General features: G+C 36.0%; 1 protein-coding gene across 3 annotated transcripts in view; it reads left to right on the top strand.

Moving 5' to 3' along the window:
• The window catches only part of IFT74 (intraflagellar transport 74), a 78,834-nt gene that overhangs the window by 41,128 nt on the left and 18,949 nt on the right, over positions 1–18,757 (top strand). For all 3 annotated transcript variants that reach the window (XM_082603336.1, XM_082603334.1, XM_082603335.1), the window contains 2 exons: positions 445–485; positions 3,185–3,264. In XM_082603336.1, the coding sequence (XP_082459462.1) occupies positions 445–485; positions 3,185–3,264 (121 nt within the window). The remainder of the gene's footprint in view (positions 1–444; positions 486–3,184; positions 3,265–18,757) is intronic.

Here is an 18,757-nt window from a genome sequence, read left to right as displayed (position 1 = left end):
AATAAGTGTATTTCAAATACATACCACAAAAGTTATTCATTGTTTTTCTGAAATTCAAATGTAACAGGGATTGCTAAATCTGGCAGCCCTACCGTGTGCATGGGTTGGGGGTGGGGAGCAGGGGGAGCAGGGCGGGGGAGACAGGCTCAAAAATCCTAGATATTTATGTAAATTGATCCAGGCCTGAAGATATGTTAACTTATTGGTGCCACGTGGATAGGTATGGATATTTATCAGTCACCACTCTTCCTTTGAGGAGGAAAGAAAAATCTGTGAATAGTTCCCTAATGATGTTCCTTTTAACTTCAAAGGCTGAATTTCAAGAAATAAGTTTAAAGTGACTAGATTTGATTTTTTAGTACACACCCTAGAAGGAAAATCTCTTTAAGATAGCCTAACAATGAGTAATTCTTTAAATTCTGTTTTCTCTTTATGCCTTTAAAGGTTAAGGAAGATAATCAGGAAATAGCCAGCATGGAGCGACAGTAAGTACTTTTACACTAGGACATTTTACATTCATTTCTCATCTTTTAAATTGCATTCTAAATGTGTAAGAGGTGCATATTGTTACAGTCATTTTTTCTGTGATTCACATTGACAATATTGATGCAGCTTTCAGTTTTATTTATAGCTTTAAATAATTCTTTGAATGTTTAGTTAAGAGCCATTACATAGTATAATTGCTTTTTAAAAACAGCTTTATTGTGATATAATACATACCGTACAATTCACATATTTAAAGTGTACAATTCAGAGTTTTTTACTGTATTCACAGAGTTGTGCAACCACCACCTCAGTCAATTTCAGAACAGTTCAGTCACCCCAATAGAAACCCATATCCCTTAACCATCACACCTCTCATCCCCCATTCCCAGCCCTAAGCAACCACTGTACCTTATGTCTGTGTAGATTGGCCTGTTCTGGACATTTCATATAAATGAAAGCATACAATATATGGTCCTATGTGGCTGGATTCTTACACTTAGCATAGTGTTTTCAGGGTTCATCTGTGTTGTAGCATGTATCAGTATTTCATTTCTTTTTATTGCCAAATAATATCCCATTTGTGTGGCTATACCATATTTATTTATCCATTCATTAATTGATGGACATTTGGATTGCTTCTATTTTTTGGCTGTGATGGATCATGCTGGTATGAACAATCGTGTACATGTTTTTGTGTGTGGACATATATTTTCGCTTCTCTTGGGTATTTACCTAGGAGTGGAATTTACCTAGGAGTGCTGGTTCATACAGTAACTCTATATTTAACTTTTTGAGGAGGTGCCAGACTATTTTCCAATGCAGCTGCACCATTTTACATTTTCACCAGCAGTGTATAAGTGTTCCAGTTTCTCCATGACCTCATCAACACTTGTTATTATCTGTCATTTTTGATTACTGTGTAGCCATCATAGTAGGTGTGAAGTGGTATCATTGATTTGCATTTTCCTGATGATTAATGAATGATGTTGAACTTTTTTTCCTGTGCTTATTGGTCATGTATATATATATTCTTTGGAGAAATGTCTATTCACATTCTTTGCCCATTTTTTTGTTTTATTTATTTATTTATTTATTATAGATCATTATTGGAGTATAATTGCTTCACAATACTGTGTTAGTTTCTGTTGTACAAAAAAGTGAATCAGCCATATGCATACATATATACCCACATCCCCTCCCTTTTGAGCCTCCTTCCCACCCTCCTTATTCCACCCCTCTAGGTCATCGCAAAGCACCAAGCTGATCTCCCTGTGCTTTTGCCCATTTTTAAATTGGGTTATTTATTGTTTTATTACTGAATTGTAAGAGCTCTTTATATATTCTAAATAAAGTCTCTTATCAGATAAATGATCTGCAAAATTTTTCTTCCATTATTTGTGTTTTCTTTTCACTTTCTTTATGGTGTCCTTTGAAGCACAAAAGTTTAAAATTTTTTTTAAGACTTTATTTTTTAAATAAATTTATTTATTTTATTTATTTATTTTTGGCTGCATTGAGTCTTCATTGCTGCGCACGGGCTTTCTCTAGTTGCAGCGAGCGGGGGCTACTCTTTGTTGCGGTGCCTGGGCTCCTTATTGCAGTGGCTTCTCTTGTTGCGGAGCACGGGCTCTAGGTGTGCAGGCTTCAGTAGTTGTGGCTCACGGGCTCTAGAGCGCAGGCTCAGTAGTTGTGGTGCACAGGCTTATTTGTTCTGCAGCATGTGGGATCTTCCCAGACCAGGGGTCGAACCTGTATCCTCTGCATTGGCAGGCGGATTCTTAACCACTGCACCACCAGGGAAGTCCCAGTAGTTTTAAATTTTGATTATATCTGGTTTATTTATTTTTTTCTTTTGTCGTTAGTGCTTTTGGTGTCATATGTAAGAAACCAATGCCTAGTTCAATTTCATGAAGATTTATGCTTATGTTTTTTTATTTAAGTGTTTTATAGTTTAGTTCTTATGTTTAGATCTATGACCCACTTTTAGTTAACTTTTGTGTATGGTATGAGGTAGGAGTCCAGTTTTATTCTTTTGCTTGTGCATATCCAGTTATCCCAGCACCATTTGTTGAAATATTCTTTCAACAAATATTATTTAATGTTCTTTCTCGGTTTAATTGTTTTGGCACCTTTGTCAAAAATCAATTGTATATAGATACAGGGTCTTATTCCTAGACTCACAATTCTATTCCATTGTCTATCCTTAAAAGGATATGTCTGTCCTTATTCCAGTATCATACTGTCTTGATTACTATAGCTTTATAATAAGTACAACTGCTTTTGTTAAAATTTTAACCCATATAGTCTTCTCTCAATGGTAAATTTTCTCTTATTTTCTAACTTTTAGGACAAACTTGCTAACTTAGTTTATTTATATAAACCTACAAAAAGAAGGTTGCTAAAGATTTTTTATTTTCTTAATATCACAAGTAAAGTTCAAAAGAAGGCTGGGGAAGGGTCTACTGTTGAAGTCAGGCAAGCCAACATTCTCAGAACACGCTTGTACTCTAAATACAAATCATGAAAAAAGATTTTTCTCTCAAAATTTATAGTATTGTCCTCAGAATAAAGCATATTATTTATTGATATTTTTTCTGCAGATTCGAAAAGATTTAAGATTTCGTAACATCGTCACTAAATATTTTTACTGAATATCTAAATTGTCTGCCATAAATTCATTAAATAATATTTTCAACAGGTTAACAGATATAAAAGAAAAAATAAATCAGCTTAATGAAGAAATTAGACAACTTGACATGGATTTAGAAGAACACCAAGGTAATTTTTAAAATATCTTTATGATGTATAATATAGATACATAGCAGTATTTATACAGTATTAACTTGGGCCTCAGGGACTGTTTACCTGGGGTTTATTATTTAATTCATTGTGATATCACTAAGTTTAACTACTAAAATACTAAACTATTAAAATATTTAGTAGTAGTAACTAAATATTATAGTTAGTATTGAATTATTTAAGCCAACTAAAAACTTATATAACTTAAAATGGTTATATAATGGCAAGAATTTATTTTGTTTTGCAAAGAAATTTTTCTGTTAATTGGAATATAGTTGTTTTACAACGTTGTGTTAGTTTCTACTGTACAGCGAAGTGGAGTTCCCTGTACTATACAGCAAGAAATTTTTTTTTAATCAAGTAAAATGGTTTAAAGTTGCTCACAGATTTCTAAGTTATACTTCTTCAATATTGTCAGCTATTAACTGGGGTAAGTGGTAGAGTTACAGGGGAGTGAGGATCAAGTCACAGATATCACAAAAAATGCAGGAAGAATTATTCATTAGGGGACCCACTAATGTGGTGGCAAGTACTGATTATTCCAGTCCTCTCTCAGCTTTCCCCAGCAGTGGGATTTGAAGAGCCAAGGCAGGGGGACCAGAGCACTTGGGGTGGAAATGCTGTGGTGGGGATTTGGGAGCTACAGTGTTATGTGTGGTTGAGGGAAGAGTTTGGGCATCACAGGTTCCTAACCAACTTGTCTCTAACAAGGGAGGAAAAGCTGGGTTACTATGGCACTTTAATCGCAGATTAACTGCAAACCAGTTAATATGCTATTGGATTATCAAGAGTTGACTATATATTCTTATGAGCTAGGTATTCTATTGTAAATAATATGCCTATTATGGCTAAAGAAACATTCATAGCAGGGAAAAAGGGTGTTCTTTTCCTAAATTAATTTTTTGTTTCAATTTTAATGCAGTGTATTAGTTTTATTTATACATTTTATTGATTTATGAATAATAGCATTAGCTACTATTAATTGATTACTTACCTGGACTGGTTACTTTGTGATCTTTGCAGGCACACTTTGAAGGCTTCTAACCTCTTTTATGCTTGTTGAAACTCAGAGAAGTTAACTCAGATTCTTACAGCTAGTAAGGGGTAAAGTCTAGATATAAACCAAGTTCTCTTTGACCCCAAAGTGTTAGTTCTATTGCCAAACCTAATCTTGGCTTTCTGATATGAAGTGCTGTATTTGTGAAATAAAAATATTCTTGTGAAATGCTTACAGTCTTATTTACATGTGGCTACATGTAAACAAGACATCTAAAATCAGACAAACTTTAAGTCCTGGTTATTAGGTAAGTAAACTTATCTGAGCTTTCATTTTCTCATCTGCAAAATGAATATAGTGGTTCTACCTCACTAAGATTTACGAATAGTAAATGGTACACATGGCAAGGTAGGTTCACAATAAATTGTTACTAAGGTCATGTTTTCTTTATTAAATTATTTTATTCCTTTTAATTTATGTAGATCTAGTATATAGATTTTCTTTGTTAATAAATTATTCTGAGAAATCTGATAATGTTCTTGATTTCAGATGCTTTATGGGATACATTTTAAATAATATTCCTCCTTCTAAATTTAAATTTCTAGCAGAATTCTATTTATTTTTCCAGTAAAATAACTCATTTGGGGGTAACAATTTATTATTAATTGCTAGTTCTACAATAAATAGAATGCTTTGAATTGTAGCTTCCCTTCTCCTTTTTGTTTTCGTAAATTCTTTGTCCTTTTTTTTTTTTTTCTTTCTGGCCGCACCACAGCTTGCGGGCTCTCAATTCCCCGACCAGGGATCGAATCGGTTCCTCCTGCAGTGGAAGTGAGGAGCCCTAACCACTGGACCCAGGGAATTACCTGTCCTTTTTGATTAATGTAGAAAGGCACAATCTATAATGTAATGTAATACTAGCAAAAAAGCATATATATATGTACATATAAAAATATATGTGATGGGCTTCCCTGGTGGCGCAGTGGTTGAGAGTCCGCCTGCCGATGCAGGGGACACGGGTTCGTGCCCCAGTCCGGGAAGATCCCACATGCCGTGGAGCGGCTAGGCCCGTGAGCCATGGCCGTTGAGCCTGCGCGTCCAGAGCCTGTGCTCCGCAACGGGAGAGGCCACAACAGTGAGAGGCCCACATACCGCAAAAAAACAAAACAAAACAAAACAAAAAATATATGTGATATATAAATATTATGTATTGTATGTTCACATATATATCAATGCATTAGTTTTTTGTTCTTCTACTACACTTTGATCATCCTGGATTATTGGTTCAACGGCACAGAGGTTTTTATTAGAAGGTCACTTGTTAGTTCAGGACCTCATTATTTCTTTCCTGAACTATTTCAGTAGTCTACTAACTGGTCCCCGACCTCCAATCTTGCTCCCTCTCAGATTCACCCACCGCAGTGTTGCCAGAGTGACTTATGTGAAATGTGATTCTGTATCATTCTCCACTTAACAGTGGTTCCCCATGACCTACAAGATAAAGTTTAAGAATCTTTGTATGGCATTCTAGTCCCTCCATAATCTGGCCTGTACCTTGTCAGCCTCCTCTCCTACCCCTCAGCATCTCTATCCTTACATTCTAAGAATAATAATAATAATCTACCAGTGGTACCTCACACCTCACTCTCTTTATCATACATCAAAGGATTATTTCATGCTCAATCCTTTGCTCCTATTATTTGTTCCCTTTTCTTGAATGTTCTTTTCCCTGTTACTTATTTTACTAACTTCTCATTTTTTAAGATCTAGCTCAGGTATCCTTTCATATCCAACATAGTAACCCTAACTTCTCTCCCTGACCTATTTCTGGGCTGGGCTAAGTGAGTGATCCCCGCCATTATCAGAACACACGGCATAAATGTATTGACCACATTACTTTACCACTTTCTACTTAGGTGTTTGTCTTTTCCCTTAGGCTATACATCCTCCAGGACAGGGATTGTGTCTTGTTCATTTTGGTAACCTCTTTCATCAACACAATGCCTGGGAAAATAAACATTCAGTAAGTCTCTGTGGAATGAATTAAACAGTCCTGTATTTTATTTATATATTTTAAAATAATTATTATTTTTTTTGGCTGCACCGTGCAGCTTGTGGGATTTTAGTTCCCCATCCAGGGACTGAACCCAGGCCCTCAGCAGTGAGAGCATGGAGTCCTAACAGCTGGACAGCCAGGGAATTCCCAGTCCTGTATTTTAGAAGGGAAGGATTTGTAGAATGAATTAAAGATGAGAGTTGGGCTCTAGTAACTTCTTTGGGCCCTCTAGTTCTTAAGATATACAAATGCACTCTTATCTACAGAGAGAGCTTGATTAGTTAGCAACAGTTTTATTACTTTTTAGAGGATTCCTACCTTCGATTTATGATTTCCAGTAAAGAGGTGGATTCTTATCTACATCTGCATTCTCAGCAGTCCCTTGACTCAAGATTGTGGATAATCTGCTCCTTAAGATGTGGAGGATTATCAAGTTATTTTGACTTTCTGGTCCATACTTATCTCTGCCCCCAGCTTTATTCCTTCTGGCCCATTTTATTAATTTCTTAGATGTTACCTGGTTTCTTCCATTTATGGCACCTGTGTGTAATCCAGCTAGGCCACCTTTTGCCTTGTAGGGGTTCTGGTTAACATAACCTTTAAACCGTAAATGTGTTTGTACATGTCTGACTTTGTTAGTACTTGCTCCAACCCTTCAGTTTTCAAATAAACTTTTTAAAGTTTTGCATAATTCATTCTAAATTTAAAGGCATCCTTTGATACTGGTTTAGGTACAGTTATGTTCTCTGCTAGATATTAATGGTGGTCCTATAATCCAACAGCTTCTTCAAGTTAATCATATTTTTGAACTTTTTAAGTCCTTAAAGTTATAATTTGCTAAAAGTTACATTGTCTCGAAGTTAACTAAATAAAATCAATTAACAGTTATTTGGCTCTTCTACAAAAATCTTCATTATTCCCTGATGCTGAGTTATCAGTTTCTGTGACAATCTGGATAATGCAGAAAAAATCCTCATAATACACTACGCTTTTGACCAATTCTAGATGGGCTTCTTTGCTCTCAAATCTTTATTTAGTCTTTGTAAGTAATTTTTAAAGGTGAAATAATCTCATAACAGAGAATTTTCATTATAATAAAATGTCATTACTTTTTTAAACTGCTGGGGGATTTAATCCTATTATGTTAAGTATTTGTTAGACTTCACCCCTACAGTAGTTTTACTTTATTGCTGGATCAGGTAACTTTGTTATATGGGTTCTAAAAATACTTAGGTTTAAATACGTGTACTATCCTATATTTTAGCAGGAAAGGAATTGTTACTATTTTTGCTAACTAGAAACAGTGAGAAATAGCTCTATTGAAAGTTGTTATATGGTCAGAATTTGGCTACAATCTGCATCATTATTAAAGCAGAGCAGTATTGGCAGATGCCATGCTACTTTTCAGAAAAGCCTGATTTCTCCTGGAATCCATCCTGATTTCTCCTTTCTCAGCTGAAGTGCCAACCATTAAATATTTACTTAATTGTTGCTTTTTAAAATGCTCTTTCAGTATGAGAAAGGGAAAATAATGGAAAAGGCATTGGAGCTCTAGGTGAAGGCAACAAGATAATAGTAGCCTATATTCTCATTCAACATAGGATATTATTTTTATTATACTTTTACCTAAAGATTTACTTCTAACATATGGTTGAGTAATTAGTTTTTGATAAGGTAATTGTTGACTAAGAAAATTTATTCTCACAACAAATTAATTTTTGTATATTTCATATTGAAGGTCCCTCAAAGTAAATGGTGTTTATTGGTCTGCTTAACTCAGGCCTCTACTGTACTCTTCACTATATTCCATTAAATTCTAAAAAGAGCAATGTTACTATTTTAAGACACGACAAAACCTTTCATGGTGTAGGAACACAAAATAAGTGATTGTCTATGAAGAACTCCTGAGCCTTTTGAAATTTGGTTAATTCTCAGCTTTACCCAGTGCAGCTTAGGTTTAGACTTTCTCAGGTGTGCTAAATTAGTTACCATTTGTCCATCTGCTTCCAGCTTCCAAAATTTTATTACTATTGTTTCCTCTCCTATTTTCCTCATTGCTGCGAGTTTGACCTTTAAAAATTCTTTTTACTATAATTTTAGTGGAGTTTGTGGGGTGGGGCAGGTTAGGGTTAGATGTGCATGTTCAACCTACCATCTTTGTCAAAAAATTACCAGTTATAAACTTACCCAGAATTTCTGAAGAGTTTTAATCACCTTGAACATACTTCATTTTATGGGTGTGTGTGGGTGTGGGTGTGGGTGTGTGTGTGTGTTGCCTGAAATGACCATTCTCATGTATTGTCATTAACTGTGCAAATTATCAGTCAGCATCTAGGAGGTTACCCCTTCCTACTTTTTAAAAATTTTCCTTAAAGTAGTTAAAGTTATTTTAAAGACTCCAATTAACTTATTTTTTTTAATTGTGTACTTTTTATGTACAAATCTGGTGTGTACTTAATGTGGAAAATTCAAGCAATACAAAAGTGTATAAAGTAAAAATCATCTCCTTTCTCATACGCATTCCATTCTTCAGAGGTAATCATTGTTTACAGTTTGATATGTATAGCCTTTTAGACTTTTTTCTATACATGGCATATATATATATATATTTAATGTATATATATTTAATTGAGTGATACAGTTCTTCTGAGCTTGAGTCTTTTCATTTAACTGTATATAATGAACATTCTTCCATACGAGGATGTATATACTTCATTCTAAGAAGTATAGCATAGTAGCCAATGTCAGGGCTTTAAAGCCAGACTAAGAATGGTCCCTGGCACATATTTAAGTACTTACAAAAACTATTAGCTGTAGTCATGTTGATATTCTTGTTAAATAGTATTAGCTGTATCCACATTGACATTAGGTTGTTTCTAATTTTTCACTACCAAGAACAATGCTGCAGTAAATAACCTTGATACATACATGTTTGTTAATTTGTATATTTCTATAGGCTAAATTTCTAGAAGTGAAATTTTGAATAGAAAGTTACTTATGTATACAATTTTGATTCTTTTTGAAAATTTCTTTCCAGAAATGGTTGTACCAGTTTATACATCCAGCAGCAGTATGTGAAAGTGCTTCCTTACCAGGGCTAATTACTTCTCTGACAGTTCATTGTTCTCAAAGGCCTGAATTTGTAGTACTACCATGATCCACGAGGTGGAGCTAATTTTCTGGACATCTGCATGCTCAGACAAGGCTTAAGGAACACAGTTTACAAAGTACAGTCACATTTCTTCCCAAGAAGGATTTTTGGGCATTATTGCTCACTACAAATTATTCCTTCAATTTTAGAGTACAGTATCTTCCCAAAGATTGATAAAATGGAATATCATGTGGTTATCAATACGGCATATCACAGACATCTAAATATCTAACAGCTACAATGTGATAAATATGTATCATAATAGAAGTATGCATAAAATGCTACAGGATCATTGGATTACGGTCCTAAACTTCAAATGAATTCATTGCAATTTACTCTATAATTTATATGCTGCTTTCAAGAGTAGTAAAAACATAAAATAAAACCCTTTTCTATAGTTTGTCTCTAGGATACTTTTTCCTACTCATAGTTCCAAGGCCTAGGTTAGAAGCTTTTATTCTCTGATTATGTCAGGTAAAATAGAATTTATAAAGACAGAATAGTTTTGTTTTAGAGCACGGGTTCTGCAACCCGAATGCCAGGATTCAAATCTGGGCTGTGCTGTTTTACTGGCTGATCTCAGACGTGCTACTTGACCTGTCTGTACCTTAGTTTCCTCATCTTTAAAGTGGAGATAATAACAGTACCTACCTTCCTTTTAGGGTTACTGTGAGGATTAGATGAATGGAGCGCACGCGTGTGTGTGTGTGTGTGTGTATGACTCAGAATAGCATGCAATTTAAAAATTGCACATAAATGTTAGTTATTGGCTGTTATTATTAATGCTATTAATTAATTATTTTTTTTAGTTTTTTTAAAACAGCTTTACAAAGGTTTAATTGACATACAATACAGTGCACATATTTAAAGCACATAATTTGATAAGTTTTGACATATGCATCCACCTGTGAAACCATCACCACAATCAAGAGAGTAAACATACCCAACGATCCCCCAAATCTCCTAATACCCTTTTGCAGCCTCTCCCTCCCACTTCTTCCTGCCTCACTCTCCCATCCCCAAGTAACCGATGATCTGGTTTCTGTCACTGTTGATTAATTTAAATTTTCTAGAATTTTATATAAACAGAATCATAACTATGTACACATTTTTCTCTGGTTCTTCACTCAGCATAATTATTTTAAGATTTATCCATATATTTGCACATGTCACCAGTTTGCTCCTGTTCATTGCTGAGTAGTATTCCACTGTGAAGATAAACCACAGTTTATTTATTCATTCTTCTTTGTCTGACTTGGATTAATTATTTTTAATGATTCCATTTTATCTTCTTTATTGCTCTTTCAGTTATAATTTTTTGTTTTGTTATTTTAGTGGTTGCTTTAGGATATTGTGTATATCTTTAACTTATCACAGTCTACCTTCATGTTATATTATACCTCATTATGTATAGTATAAGAACCTTGACAATGGCATGCTTCTAGTTCTCCCTTCCTGGTCTTTGTGGTATTGTCATCACACATTTTCCTTTTACATATTTTATAAGGTAATAACTACATAGCTATTTTTTTTCACACACATACACTGTATTTTAATTTTATAAGAGATAAATAAACTGACACCAAGCATTGTAAATGGATGACCACAACAAAAGCAACGATGATTGCAATTACCAACACACTCATACTATGTCATAATATTGACATTCAGTCCAGTAATCCTCCACTGTAACAGCTCCTTTACTTTGCAGTGAAAATTGGTTTGTATATTTTTTGCCTCTGAGTCCTTGTGGGATTTTTTTTTTAATTCAGACAGAAAGTCAAAAAATTATAATCATCCTCATCAGTTCACTCAGTCCCATGTAATTAATTTTTTTTCATCTTGATCTTTTGTTAACACTTTTATGAATCCATCAGTTTTCCATTAGAGTTCTGAAAATGCTTATTCATTCAGTTCAGCAGTACAGTCAGTTACCAGAAACCTGCACTTCTCAGAGTCTTTTCCATGAATTCCTTGCAGATGAAGCCCTTCTATAGGAACATTTTTGCAAAAGCATCAGAGTTCACCCAGAACTGTCTGTAAATGACAAAAGACTTAAAAATGACCACGGTTGGGGCTTCCCTGGTGGCGCAGTGGTTGAGAGTCCGCCTGCCGATGCAGGGGATGCGAGTTCGTACCCCGATCTGGGAAGATCCCACATGCCGCGGAGCGGCTGGGCCCGTGAGCCATGGCCGCTGAGCCTGTGCGTCCGGAGCCTGTGCTCCACAGCGGGAGAGGCCACAACAGTGAGAGGCCCGCATATCGCAAAAAAAAAAAAAAAAAATGACCACGGTTAAAGATTTGATGAAAGTTCATAATAATGCAATTGACAAGGAAATTTAGTTATTTCTGAGATATCCATTTTGCATAGCTATTATTTTTGACAGTCAATTATATTTTTAAAAGATTACAAATAAGGAGCAAAATCTTACTGTTTACCCAAGTCGTTACCATTTCTGCTGTTCTTCAGTCCTTAATATAGATTCCAGATTTCCATCTGGGATCTTTCTCTCTCTGCTTGAAGGACTTTAAACATTTTTTGTAGTTATGGTCTGCTGGTGATGAATGCTTTCAGCTTTTGTATGTCTGAAAATGCCTATTTGCCTTCATTTTCAAAGGATATTTTTGCTGGGTATAGTCAAGGTTGACAGATTTTATCTTTCAGTACTTTAGAGATGTTGATCCACTGTCTTCTCATTTACATTGTTTCTGATTAGAAATCTGCTTTTTTTTAACATTTTTATTGGAGTATAATTGCTTTACAATGGTGTGTTAGTTTTTGCTTTATAACAAAGTGAATCAGTTATACATATACATTTATCCCCATATCTCTTCCCTCTTGCATCTCCCTCCCTCCCACCCTCCCTATCCCACCCTTCTAGCTGGTTGCAAAGCACCGAGCTGATCTCCCTGTGCTATGCAACTGCTTCCTGCTAGCTATCTATTTTACATTTGGTAGTGTATATATGTCCATATATACACTACCACTCTCTCACTTTGTCCCAGCTTACCCTTCCCCCTCCCCGTGTCCTCAAGTCCATTCTCTAGTAGGTCTGCATCTTTATTCCCATCTTGCCCCTAGGTTCTTCATGACATTTTTTTTTCTTAAATTCCATATATATGTGTTAGCATACGGTATTTGTCTTTCTCTTTCTGACTTACTTCACTCTGTATGACAGATTCTAGGTCTATCCACCTCATTACAAATAGCTCAGTTTCATTTCTTTTTATGGCTGAGTAATATTCCATTGTATATATGTGCCACATCTTCTTTATCCATTCATCTGATGATGGACACTTAGGTTGTTTCCATCTCCGGGCTATTGTGAATCGAGCTGCAATGAACATTTTGGTACATGTCTCTTTTTGAATTATGGTGTTCTCAGGGTATATGCCTAGTAGTGGGATTGCTGGGTCATATGGTAGTTCTATTTGTAGTTTTTTAAGGAACCTCCATACTGTTCTCCATAGTGGCTGTACCAATTCACATTCCCACCAGCAGTGCAAGAGTGTTCCCTTTTCTCCACACCCTCTCCAGCATTTATTGTTTCTAGATTTTTTGATGATGGCCATTCTGACTGGTGTGAGATGATATCTCATTGTAGTTTTGATTTGCATTTCTCTAATGATTAATGATGTTGAGCATTCTTTCATGTGTTTGTTGGCAGTCTGTATATCTTCTTTGGAGAAATGCCTATTTAAGTCTTCTGCCCATTTTTGGATTGGGTTGTTTGTTTTTTTTGCTATTGAGCTGCATGAGCTGTTTATAAATTTTGGAGATTAATCCTTTGTCCGTTGCTTCATTTGCAAATATTTTCTCCCATTCTGAGGGTTGTCTTTTCGTCTTGTTTATGGTTTCCTTTGCTGTGCAAAAGCTTTGAAGTTTCATTAGGTCCCATTTGTTTATTTTTGTTTTTATTTCCATTTCTCTAGGAGGTGGGTCAAAAAGGATCTTGCTGTGATTTATATCATAGAGTGTTCTGCCTATGTTTTCCTCTAGGAGTTTTTTAGTGTCTGGCCTTACGGTTAAGTCTTTAATTCATTTTGAGTTTATTTTTGTATATGGTGTTAGGGAGTGTTCTAATTTCATTCTTTTACATGTAGCTGTCCAGTTTTCCCAGCACCACTTATTGAAGAGGCTTCCTTTTCTCCATTGTATATTCTTGCCTCCTTTATCAAAGATAAGGTGACCATATGTAATGCTATTAATTTATAAACTGAAACTTTAATAATTTTCCTGGAGATTTTCCCAAAACATATTTGGAAAGTATTTTCCCCAGGATGTACAGGATAATATATTCAGTTTATCAGCTGGTATCTGAGTTTCAAATGGCATCTTTACATTGCTGTTTTGTAGCTTCTCAATATACATACAATGAAGAAGAATGAATCATTGCTTATTGTTCAATTTGGGGATTGGTTAAACTATTCATTAGTATGGTGGTATTATCTTCAGACCAGGCACTTCAGCACCATCTGAAACTTGTTAGAAATAAAACTTCTTGGACTCTACCCCAGACCTACTAAACATGAAACCTTGGGAATAGGGCTTAGCAAATTGTGTTTCAACAAACCCTCCTGATGATTCCGATGCATGCTAAAGTTTGATAACCACTGCTTTAGGAAATAATTAAGAACTTACATTGTGTTTAGTATACATGCCAAGGATTACTCATTATACCATCTGATTTTATGGATATTACTCTGTTGAAACAAACTTCTTCATAGTCCTTTTTGTTTTCTTTAGAAATGGTGAGATTTTAGGCAATAACTTAACTTTTACATATTTAGAGAATTTTTATTGTATATATTTTAAACGTCTCTAGTAGATAGAACAATCAGACCTTGTCTGCATAGCTGTAAAGAAACTTTCCTGCCAAAATTTAAAACATTTTGTTTAATGTATAATTGATAAATTGGGTGAAGCTTGAAGCTAAAAGTTAGTTTAAAACATTAAACTTATATGTACTCATTTTAGCATACCAGTTTAGCAGTATTTGATATATTAGTTTATCACTTACTGCTATAGTGATGTGCGAAAAGTAGGTGAGAGAGAGACTGAATGTAAAAAGATGAAGTTTAATAGGACTCCAAAACTAATTAAAATTGAAGCAGGCATGGGGGAGGAGAAAGTGCTGTATCTTACTAAAATATGTGAAAATGTTAGAGTGGGTTTAGATAACTGCTCAATGTGAATTCATGTGATACAGCCTCCAGAACAGCTGGAATCCTAGACTGCATTAACAAAAGATGAATATATGGACTATGAGAAGTGGTAGTCTGCTTGGAATCCTGTTTCTTGGCATCATACTTTAAAAGGAATGAAGAAGAACTGGAGTAAGAGTAGAATGAACTCTTAGTCCAGAAGAACTGGACTAAGAGTAGAATGAGCAGAATGATAACAAGACTGAAACTATGCCACATAGGGAACACTTGAAGGTACTGATCGCTCGAAGGTACCGGGATATTTAGCTTGCCTCAGAAGGACCCCAAGTGCTAGAAAGGAAAGAATCCTACCTTCCAGCAAAAGTACCTTGGTGTTTATTTTTGCCCCTCCTCTCTAATTTTATTTGCTATCTGCTACTTTTTCACCTCTAAAATCAGTAGGTCTGCTGACTTGGGGGCCTTGCAGCCAGGGGAGTCACTAGCTTGTGCCTTGTTGTACACTGGTCATGAGAGAAGATTGGGGTAGCTACCTGTTCTGGAAAATGGTGATCAGACCCTTCTCCAGGGTCAGAACTGCTTCTCAGAGTATAAAAGCCAAGATTGCTCTGTTAAGCCTTGATTCAAGAGAACATTTTATGATAGAGAGGTAAAAGAGTCAGATGACCTTACTGACAAGTGAGGAGAAAGGTGGTTATGGTGGTACTCAGCCCTTTAGTGCTGGAAGAAGCGCCTAGTTCCCTTACTCCACTGTCTGACTATAGCTGAGAGTATCAGAAAGCAATAATGTCCTTTCTACAATTTCCCAAGTCTTCTGTAACAGTCTGTACTCATTTCTTCTTTCCCCTTGTAAGGGGAAAGAGGCCTGAATTTATAGTGGAAATTTTGGGGTACTTGTCTTACTAGAGCATAAATTTCTTGAAGGAAAATATCTTATTCATCTTTATAATTCCTCCGTTACCTGTTAAAGTGTCTTGCTGATATGATACTTTCTATGTAAAAGCCTACTGAACTTTTTCACCCATCTAGTTATCATAGTACTTCATATATAGCTTAGTTACATTACTTATGTTGCATTGTAACTTTTTGCTTTTGTTCACCTAACAGATTGTACACCCTTCTAGGATAGAGTGGCAACTGTCTTCTTCATTTTGATATCCCCAGCACCTATTATAGTATCTGGCACATAATAGGTACTCACTAAACTTGGAAGAGATAAATTATGTAGAACTATGATCACATCAAATACTCAGAGTTTGAGGATAGCTCTAAAATAACCCTCATTTTATGAACTTGTCCTTTTCCCTCTCCTTTGGTCTCTTCATTGTTGATCTTTCTACAATGATTAGACCCTTTTTCTGGCCTGCTTTGCACCCCCAGTGTGATAACTGATTAGCTTCCCCTGTCTATGATCTTGTCCTCTCCTATAATATTAAATCTAAGGATAGATTTGGTAACAAGCCCTATATTTTACCCTACTTTAGGACTGCCCACATCTGTACATTTCCTCTCATGAGAAGCTCAGATATTAATCCACCAACTGAGAAATCACAAAATAGAGGAGTTCACTAGGGCCCTGATCTCTTCTCTTTTTAGCAACAGTGATATGGGAGGAGGTTTTATGAAGCTTGGGAATTTGCTAAAATATATGGGAACTCTGTCCTAACTAATCTAGCTGGCCAGCTGTATAGCTGGGAGACATTGACCAGATATGTCTTCCAGCTCAATCTGATGGCAACTTGGAGCATGGATTTGAGGGGAGAAGGAGGGAGGAATCTCCCAGGTTTCTGACTTGGATGATAAGTTTATGGTGAAGGGCTTTCAAACATAATAGGCAATACAGAGGGGTACAGACTTTGAGGGGGAAGACTGATGCATTTAATTATGGATAGGCTGTGTATTAGGATATCATGAAATGTGCCCACATGAATATATGTAGTAAACAATTGGATAAAGCAATCTGAAAATTAGGAAAAAGGTCAAATTTAAGAGTTTTTAAACCACAAGAATGAGTGGGATTTCCTTGGATATAATGTAGCATTAGAAGTCAACGAAGAGCAGAATCCAGAATTTAAATGAAGAAAGGGAAAGTTATGAAGAGAAGACAAAGAAGGATGATCTGAGAGTAAGAAAAACCAGAAAAGCCCAACCCCCAAGCAACAAAAAACATAAGCGGAAAAAAATTGGAAGAAGAAAGGATGTATCAATAGTGTCAAATATTACAGAGTAAGATAACTTGAAACTGCCCCTTGGATTTGATAATTAAGGAGTCATATAATCTTACTGTGAACTATTTCATTGGAATGTCAGGAGGAGAAGCCTCATTGCAGTGCCGTAAGGTCTAATAGCAAGATGAGGAGCTGGAAACAGCATGTGTAGGAAATTCTCTTAAGTTTAGAAGAGGAAAGATAAGAAGGTAGTTAAATGCCTATAAAGCCTAGGATGCAGGCCTTCTTCTTAATCCCTTAATGCCTGACCAGTCTCCCAGGAGGACAACTTCTCACACAAGGAACTAGGACTTTTTTAGAAACCTAGGCCATGGCAGATTCAGCAGATACTAGCTTTTCTGCTACTTCACATATGTTATATAATATTTACGAGCATATCAGCCTCTTGTGAGGATATTCCAGATCATGTATGCTGCAAGCTCATATTCTTTCTCTTTGTTTCCCACCAAAAAACTATTGCCATAAATTACTGAATGGTAACATCATTATAGGGCTAATCTTAATCTGTCTATAACGTATTTTTCAAAAAAAACTTAATCATATACAAACTTTGTTATTAGTAAAACAAAAAGATCTCTCCCCTTCCCCTTACAACTAATCATGCTGCATCAGTATGCTCTGAGACCATTGTTGATCATCTGAACTGATCAGTAAAGTTGTTAATGCATCCAAAGTCTTAGAGTGAACCAAATGTTTCCCATTCGTTCTGAGTGTTCACTGGCTTGGAATTCATGACCTCTGGGTATTTACTATCCTTTTACAGTAGCTTTCAGCTTTTTACTACGAGTACTGGTGGTGGGGGCCTTGACAAGGTTTTCTCTGTATAAGGATTGTCCTCAGTGAATTTGGGAAAAATGTTTTCAGACCAGAAAGCAGAAAAGCTGTCTGCTGACCTGGGTCTCTGACTTTGCCATCACCTTTGTGTACTCGTAACTCACTTCCCACCCAAGCAAGTATACAAGTGGAAGTCCATAGCCTCCATGTAATTAGGGGCTCTATTCTGACTATCTACCTCCACTCCCTAATGTTATTGCTGCTCTAGCCGGTACTTGGCAAAACCGTAGAGCTTATAGGAGGATATATAGAACACAGGCTGACCAATGGGTTTTAGCCTCTGGAGTAACTATTAACTATTGGCTCCCCCATTTTCTTAGAAATCTTCTTCCTAAAGTCCTTCTAAATGCCAGCTTCTTACCAGGAACACCCTTAGGAGTCTCTTATTCTCTCCATCTTTGCTGGGCATTGTCTTAGTAAGCTTCCTTTGTTTCTCCAGAATGCTAAGATCTAACTGACTTTAATGAAGAAACTGTACAGATTGGATCAAGCACAAATTTATTCTGCTTTCTCTACCTGGGGCCGTGGGAGCACAGGACTGCAGCCATCTCACTAGTTCAGGAAAATAGCCCTGAGCCTCCAAATCTCAATTTCTGTTACACTGAAAATCCTCTTTTTCTAAAATAATCATGATCCACCTCTACTAATGGTCCCTTTATGCAGCTAAAGTGTCCGATTTCATCCATCTGTACGGGCCATGGATTTTTGCCCTTTTAATCATGTCTTTTACATATATTAAATGCAACATGTCTAAAACTGTTGCAAGCAGTTTCTTCCTCAATTTGCTTTTTATTTATTTTTCAGTACCACAGTGTCCTCGACTGCCCAAGCCAGAAACCTGGGAGTCATACTTCTCCCTCTCTGACCCTCACCAAAATCCTCACCTCACTCTGGCTCTTAAATGTCTCAAATGAAGATCCTCTACCTTACATCCTAATTGCCACCAGGCAGTCTTCATCTTTCATTTGGATTACTTTGACAACCTCCTAACTGGTCTTATTGCCTCCACTCTTACTTGTCTTTTATTCTCCAGATCAGAAATG

This window comes from Mesoplodon mirus, assembly GCF_964341445.2.
Source record: "Mesoplodon mirus genome assembly, chromosome: 1".
NCBI classification, from domain to species: domain Eukaryota; kingdom Metazoa; phylum Chordata; class Mammalia; order Artiodactyla; family Ziphiidae; genus Mesoplodon; species Mesoplodon mirus.
The sequence above is the reverse complement of the archived record's forward strand: the minus strand, read 5'-3'. Positions and strand labels throughout refer to the sequence as shown.